The sequence below is a fragment of the Antedon mediterranea genome, chromosome 11, assembly GCF_964355755.1.
Source record: "Antedon mediterranea chromosome 11, ecAntMedi1.1, whole genome shotgun sequence".
NCBI classification, from domain to species: Eukaryota; Metazoa; Echinodermata; class Crinoidea; order Comatulida; family Antedonidae; genus Antedon; species Antedon mediterranea.
Window position 1 is genome coordinate 21,493,678 of NC_092680.1, and position 8,828 is coordinate 21,502,505.

At 35.0% G+C, this 8,828-nt stretch overlaps 1 protein-coding gene across 1 annotated transcript; it reads right to left on the bottom strand.

Annotated features, from left to right (window-relative positions):
* Window positions 1-4,641: 4,641 nt before the first annotated feature.
* On the bottom strand, window positions 4,642-6,869 carry LOC140062895 (transcription factor Sox-11-A-like). Its single transcript, XM_072109283.1, has one exon. It carries the CDS (start codon window positions 6,680-6,682, stop codon window positions 5,630-5,632), a length of 1,053 nt encoding a protein of 350 aa, XP_071965384.1. The 5' UTR covers window positions 6,683-6,869; the 3' UTR covers window positions 4,642-5,629.
* Between the last annotated feature and the right edge of the window lie 1,959 nt (window positions 6,870-8,828).

Here is an 8,828-nt window from a genome sequence, read left to right on the forward strand (position 1 = left end):
GTTTTAAGGCATCCTGTAATTGGCGATTGTTCGCTGTTGGATGTGGTTGAAATAAAAAAAATGAAATATACTAAAATAAAATAAAACATAGAACGCACAGTGTATGAACGAATGCTACCGTTGTAGCCTAAAGGTGTAGTTTCAATCAAATTATTATAGACCAAGTAACAAGGGTGACAAACAAACCAGCTTGGCTTTTAATACGCAAATGCTTAAGAATAAATAATCTGTTACTTACGAACACATCCTGTTTACCTAATTATATAAATATCTTGTTTTTATAATGCATATTGTAAATAACGATTATTTACACTGATTATTTACACTGCCTTGATACAATATTATGGTAAGTACAACTGACATTTAATATAATTGAAATTATTGTTTAAATACAAAACAGTGATAAAAGTGTGGCTCAATCGAAACAAACTATTATATGTAAATTGAGTAAACACACACATAGCCTAGCGAATGTTCATGTATTCATGCATGACCAGGGGAGAGTGAAATTTCACCAAGCGATACCGGGCCCTACCTGGCAATAGCGGGCCCTTACCTGGCGATAAATGCAAAATAGTGAGTATATAGGTATCGTCATCATCGTAGAAATCAGACGTTAGAGCATGCGCGAAGTCTCCGATTGGGTTTATACCGTAGTGGAGATAGATACTTAGTAGATGTGACGTCATGGGCCTAATGATCTAATTGACGGACCCACTGCTGCGATCCGTAGCCGGGCTAATAGATCATTTGCAGTTAATCTGTGATGCATTAAAGTTAATAGAATAGAAACATTGTTTTATTTTAATTGTCACAGATTCGAACGGAAGTTGGGAATTTGAACAGAATAGACTTATAACCAACCTTATTATACATTATTAAAAAAAAATAAATAAAAAATTAAAAAAATAGTTAGGGCCTACACCTAATAGTTAGGGCCTACACCTAATAGTTAGGGCCTACACCTAATAGTTAGGGCCTACACCTAATAATTAGGGCCTACACCTAATAGTTAGGGCCTACACCTAATAGTTAGGGCCTACACCTAATAGTTAGGGCCTACACCTAATAGTTAGGGCCTACACCTAATAGTTAGGGCCTACACCTAATAGTTAGGGCCTACACCTAAAAGTATAGACTTGCTCCAAGTCTGTATTATTTTTTATGTTAGTCCACCAGTCGACGTTTCCATTTTTGTCTGAAAATACAAGCTCTCCACAAGCCATTATGTGCAAATAAATCATATCTTTTTACCTATATTTATTAGGCCAAAACTCCGTCTGGAACCCAGACTATACTAAAAGTATATCTGATTATCATAATAGTGGTCTCATGGTTTTCGGTGAAAATTTTGTGACGAATTAAATAAAAATACTAATGATTTGCTATTATTGTTTTAATTTGATTATTTGAGACCGTGACAAGATTGAGACTTGAATTGTTTTGTATTGTCAAAAACGTAGGCCTACAGCCTTCAGTCGATAACTTGAATCAGCAATCGGCTAATATCGATACTCTCTCATTATAGCGAGAAAGTCTAAAGGGAGATACAGACGTTTGTAAAGTTTAAAACGTATTAAAAAGCATACATTAACCGTACAATTGTTAATGAATATGAAAGTGTAAAGGTTTAATATTAATTTCGTAGACGAATGGACCTCGAACTTGTGGCCCAGCCTGAGGTCATTATACCCGCCTCCTGTGACCTAGACTACAGATGCAGGTAGGTGGCTATTGAAGGCCTAATGCTGTGTCAACATCAAATCTCAATCCTTTACACAAAAAATCACGAATTCTAGGACTATAGCTAAAAGTTGTAGGACCAGAATCACACCATGTCACACAAAGCGATAATGCTGATGCCAGTGAACCTGACGTATCAGAATTATAAATGTATTCATAATGAGAATTATATTAGTTTATATGAAGGATAAATAAAGAATACAAAATGACGCAGGTACGGTGGCTTAGATTAGTTAAACGACGACGACAGCAAAGGTCATCTTGTGTATTTCGTTTAGAAATAAAATAACGAGTGACAATTTTGCCCAATGTTGGTTCTAAGCAGTTATGCCAAAACTACATAAAGTCAAACAAAATCACAGTATATAAAAAAACAGTTGAAATTAAATAAAGCAAAACAAAAATCAAATCAAAAGGCTTCTCAGCGCAAGTTGGTATTTAGTACTGTTTGAAAACTATCTCAGAGTATTTCGTTTTCAGTTTATATGTAGGCTAATGTATATGTATGAATGATCTCTTGCAGAGTTTTTTTTAAGATGTAAGGGGAAACTTAATATTTATAAATGAAAATATTTATATATTTAATTTACAAACATAATTGTTTATTTATCAAAATGATTGTTTTGAAATTAAATAAAGGTGTGTGAACCTCACAAGAGAGAGAGAGAGAGAGAAAAAGAGTATTTTGTTTAATAATAATTGTTTATAATATTAAATACGGTACATTTCGTTAATAGTTAGCCGAAGCAACCAACGTAGGCTTTAAACACATAATCTAATATAATATGGTTTTCCGAGATGTTTCTTGTTTTATTTCGAGAGCTATAATATCTACCATTGTTCAACTTTTTCTACTTGGTTCAACGTGATCGAATAGGATATACAATATTTTGATTACACATTCTTCTGTGTTTCTGAATGGCACTATTTGGATTATCAAATCTAGGATTTACTAAACGGTAACTTCAAAGAGTTCGAATGAAATTTCAAAGAGTTGTTTAATACTTCTACTATAATAACTAAAGGATGCGATCATTATTATACACGATGCCTAATTATTGGAGTAATTGTTGCTAGGCTTGTTTTTGAACGGACCACTTGATAACCAGCTCCAGCTGTACGGAGGAGTAAGCTATTTTATGAATCAATCAGTAATCAACAGACAACATACGATGTAGGTCAAGGCTACGAGAGGGTCATTTGCCGGTGAACATCCTACTGATAAACTCAATACTAATGCACGACGTAGAAAAAATGCGAACTATAACATTGCAATCTATTATAAATTTAATCCGAAGAACCAACAGTACGAACCATAACATTGAAATCTATATCAATCCAGTTAAAAATGTAGTCACAAGTGTCCGATGAACTAACAGTATGATATATAAAATGTTGTATAAGTCCATGTATCATTGTCAAAGGCCCCACCGTGGGGGGCGCCTGTGACTCAAATACTGGATGGGTCGCGAGAATTCTATAAAAAAAAATCATCGGGTCGCGGTCAACAACGGTTGCGGAACGCTTCACTAATCAACATAGAACGAAAGTAACATTTAACAACCAATGAAAAATATTTCAACAATCAATATTTCAACATTAATCATGACATCATAAGGAACACACTTTCGACAAAATACTGTAGCTGTATTCGTTCATTAAATATCACGGTAGCTGTATTCTAAAATTGTAAGATATGGTATCTGAGAAGGTTACACGAGTTTTGCATTGTGTCTCCTATCTCAGAATTAAGCCTAAATTGTTATATAGATATATTATATAGACGTGACATCAATTGACCTAATTGTTATATAGATATATTATATAGACGTGACATCAATGGGCCTAATTGTCGATAAATGCTGAATTGCAGATACAGTACAATGTGTTTATTTTGTTAAAATTTGACGCTGTACAAACTTGCTGTTTAGAAAAAATACAATCGCGTTCTAAGATTGTTTATCGGTAATGTACCCTGTTAAATTGCTTATTACGTAACCCTGTATAGTAGCACCTCCAGAAGCAATACATTCACTTGTGAAGTTGTGTTGGGAGTTAGCTCGGAACGCCCTTTTTATGTAAATAACCCATTCAGTGTATAAACAACATTCTGCTTGCATTAATTGTACAGGTATAGGCCTATTTTACTATAATTAAGTACGGACTTAAATATAAATTTAGTGTACTATTTTTAATGTAATACCATGGACCTGGTAATACTGTATTACTTTGTTAATGTTATTTTGTATATATGTTTAATTATCGCGATATAAAATCTATGATTTGTATTCATATAATAGCATTGAGTTTACTAATTAATATGTAGCATGAGTATGCAACAATATATTTTGTTTTGAATTGTTGAAGTACGAAGGTATTAAATTCAGGGTAATGTAGATTTAAGTAACAGTGGGAACTCTGCCTGATGACGATATATAAGCGGCCTGCACTTTAGTTAGCACCTTTTAAAAAGAAATAAGTAGGAACTTAATAAGACTTGTGTGTAGCTTATATAGGGTATTGTTAGGGGTCTATTGAGGCGAATAGAGAACAATTGTATACACTCCCCCAGCTGTTTTAGGTACATAATACATAACCATCACATATGTTAGCCTAGCTTGCCAGTTGAGTCGTGCAGCTGCCTGCTGAATTGTTGGTTATCTCGTAATGTAATTTCATCCATGGTCATCCTGATATGGTTATCTTCAGTTATCCGAGACTTGAGCAACCTCGTACACACAAACACGTTTTCATACACACCACATTTATTGCTCCATAAAATATAAGTTTGTCTTCATCATCACAAAATGTTTGCATCATCATTTCATAGCACACGTCAGCTACTAATAGAACAACTAGAAACACCATGAAACATAACATAAATTTTCTTTTTTCTTTTATTTTTTTTAACTAGAAATTTGTTTTCTTTATCAAATTCGTATCAAATCAACGGTAGTTCTACTCAAAAATATATTACAGATAATATTTAGATTTATAGTTACAGAGTTTATTTACATGAAATGAACACATTCCCATTCCCCCACCCCCAACCTATAAAGCAAGGTTTGAAAACGCTCGACTTATGAAAACGCTCGACTTATGAAAACACAGTATCTGGAAGTTTAATCAGCACAGGTAATGAATGGATACAAAACTGGAATCATCATTATTATTTTTTTATCAAAAAGGTTTTACGAAAAAAACATAGGGAAGGACATTTGCATATTTTCACCATTAATGTATTGCAGGAGTTACGTAACAAAAATACTAAGTTAAAAATATTAAGTTAAAGTAACAAAACCCAAACCAGTTTATACAGACATTAAGATTATTAAATATTGTAATATTTTTGTTTGTAGAAATATACGAGTTGCAAAAATACTTTTTGGGAATCATACTGGCCCGCCAGTTACAAGTAATCTGATTGGACGAAACTCGTTATCAAGAAATATTATTACAATTATTCTAAAAGGAAATGTGACAACTGTGAAAAAGGCTGTGATTTGCATCCGTAAACAACAGTTTCAGTTTGGTTTAAAAAGTACATGTACCCAGTTATTAAACATTAATTATTGATCGTTAACACAAAATTAAGATTCAATATAAAAATTGATAAAAATAGTTTGTTAAAAAAGGGAAGCAGCGAGAGTAATACATAATGATTAAAAAAAATTAACATAAAAAATGATTGCATACAATGATAAATAGCTTTTATGATACAATTTCCACTGTGTCCTGTAAAAGTTCATGAATTGTGAAGAAGAAGCCGAGGCCACAAGGTTCATCATCAGCAACAAAATATACAAACATTGTCCAAGGCTGTTGTTAAATTTAGTCCAAACGTGGAATATAATCTTACATAAATATGTCTCTATAAAAAATGAATCTATAATAAACTTGAGTCCAGCCAGTCTACGTTGATCAGATCGCTCACCTCTGGCGTTGTGTAGTCTGGGAACTCGAAGTGTGTGCTGCCGCTGTCGCATGAATCTAGTGGACTCAGCTCGTCAGAAAGATCTCCAAGATTCGTAAGCATGCTGCCTAGATCAAGTGCAGGCCAATCGGCAGCGAATGGATATTCAAGCGAGGTAAAGTTCTGATTATTATCCACCAGGGAAATATGCTGTTGTTGCTGCTGTTGTTGAAGGTGATGCAATGTTGTATTACTTACAGATAACATTGAAGGAATAGGTTCAAGTTGTTGGATCCTATGCGTCGTCGTGGTTTGTTGTTGTTGAGAGTAGATTGGTTTTACTGTACAATTGTAATCGTCGTACATACTTGTGTTTTCCATTGGAGAATCCGGATGGCTTCCACAAGGACTGGGAACTTCAGCTGGTGGCGTCAGTTGATTTGGTGCCAATTCAACAGCTTTGCTTGCACGAATACTATCTCTGAATTTTTTGTCAATTGTTAACCTAAGTTTAGGTACTCGGTCTTTGCTATGTTGTGATTGTACTGGTTTATTAGCCTTCAACTTTGGCTTAGTTACTCGTCCTTTAGATACAACGTGTCCGTTAGGTTTTTCAGTAGTAGTTTTAGTAGCTGGTTTCGTTACCTTCTTTCGTGGTCTGTATTTGTACTCTGGGTAGTTGTGCATGTGCAAAAGCCTCAATCGCTCGGCCTCCTCGATAAATGGTTGTTTCTCCTCCTCGTCCAACGTTTTCCACTTCTTTCCAAGTCGTTTTGAGATTTCAGCGTTGTGCATATCGGGAGCATTCTCCATAATCTTTCGTCGCTGAATCTGCGACCAGACCATAAATGCATTCATTGGTCTCTTTATGTGTCCGTTATTTGCTTTCCAATTCGTCTGAACAATATCCTCAGATATTTTCAAGTTGGAATGAAAAATATCGACATTGCCTTCGCTTTCTGGTGAAGATGGTCCGCTAGAGCTGGAACCGCTCGGAGATAAAAGTGAAGACTGCTGTGGAACCATTTTGTAAATTGTTCAACTGGAATGTATCGTAACTTGCTGGCAAACAGCACAGGTAAAAAAATACAAGTCCGTTGTAAAAGTAAATTCCCAAAGAGGTTACAAAAAAACTAAGTTACAACAGAATTCGTATTTCAGAATTCGTTGTTTCAAAGCAATTCGTTGACAAGAAGTGACTAAATTACCTATGCACACGCGTGTGCTTCATTTTATACCCTTGCTAAGTAAACGGGGGAGGAGCTACGGCGAGCGTAGTCCAATCAGAGACGACCTTGTAAAGTAAGCAGTGAATGGCTTGCATACACTGTAGCAGACATACGTGATCCTTGATAAATAATCGGCCAAATTTATCAATATAATTAAACCGAAAAAATACACACACCTTCTTTCGAACGCTTAAAGTTAATATACTGATATGTTTTTTTTTCATGTACAGGTATGATCGAGTTGGTCAAAACAGGTATAAATGTTTATATTGTATGTTGCTCGTAAGCTATAAAATTTGAAAGTCCATTAAAATGTTAAAGTGAGGTCACCTCTCAGCAGGTGTCTGTCACGAGAGGGCGCTATGTACTATGGCTTAGTTTTCGCAGGTAAAGTGTGGTTCCAAAATCAAAAGAATCACCCCCTCTTTTTAGCAAGTAACTGGTATAAGTAGTCGATTTAATTTTAAGTAAGATATTCGGTTTTCAATTACCAATTTGATTTCTAAAAATAATTTTTGGTAATTGTAATAGATATAATCATGGAGAAATAAGTTAGGGACTAAAGTTTCCCATGAAATAAAGCATATATAACATGTTATATAAGTCGCCGCTTAGCTCTAAGTATGTAGCTTAATCGTGAGTCTCATTGCTTGGAGTAATGTAAAACCATTCGACTTGTTTTTAAGTATGAATCGCAATATTAATTATGCTTTGAATTGCTTTAAGTTTCGTGTGAACAGGCCTTAAACAGTCTAATTATATTATGTTTGAATAAAGTTTGAATATATACTAATTACGTTTTCCCTTTATAAGCATCAGATCTATCAAGTTTAAAAAAAAATTATTTGGGGGGGGGGGGGGTGTTTCAGTGGGCCATACCTTGTGGTTATAATTTAATTAACTTTATCGTTCAAAACATTCTATTAACTGAATAAAGAATACTGGTAGTAGGCCTCTGGAAACAAGTATTTCACAGAAATAACAACGCCCGGGCCAAGTGTATGCCCAGTGAATAATACGAAATACGTTGTTATCTGCCAAGATAGTATATTTTGTCTATTCAAACTGGTACCGGTAGCTTTTTTCGACCAACCCAATTCATCGTATAGATCTTTCATCGTTGCCGATAACGGACACGACGGTTTCGAAATACTAACGGTACGACACGCCTAGACTATTTTGACGGTTGCTGCGACTTCCGATCAGAATTATACCGCCTTGCAGGAGAAGGCAGTTGGTGCAAACATATACTTCATAAAGACAATTGTTAAAACAAATCGACTGTTCAAGATTTTTAAATATTGCAATATTATCTGATGCAATCTTTGCCTGATGGATTGTGTTCTTCACCAATATTCGAATACAACGTTGCCCATATACTATGGGACTTAATTCTAGCACGTATGAATTAATACATGTATAAACCTACAGTACATTTACATACCAAGAATTGGATAAAACGCTTAGGGTCTACCACGAAGCAAGCTTTGCTTTTCTTACCCCATTTCCCGTAAAGTGGACAAATACGGCGCCCTGCAATTGGCCAATTAGAGTGCTACCACGACGATATAACTCAATTTGCAAATCGAATGGTAGTTTATGATCTGTTTGCCAAACACACTTACCCAGGAGACATAATTGTTAATACAATATAAAAATTATTAACCCTGCAATGTTGAATATGAATTCGCTGGGCACGAGCCACATGTAAAAGAGGGTAATATCGATATCAAGTGTGCCACTTATCGTCTGCGACACATGTTAATATGACGTCACAACTTATTTACCTCACAGGTGTAAAAATCGTCTGCTTCTTCACGTTCGCACTGCAGTCTAAAAATAACCCTGCTGCACCATATCGACGACCTCCAGGTATATATTGAATATTTCCGCCACTTATATATCATATCGGCCTTCATTGATGGTATTGTGGTCCAGAACCC

Excerpts from the sequence above, each read along its gene's own strand:
- LOC140062895 (XM_072109283.1), bottom strand. The coding sequence starts at position 6,682 with ATGGTTCCACAGCAGTCTTCACTTTTATCTCCGAGCGGTTCCAGCTCT.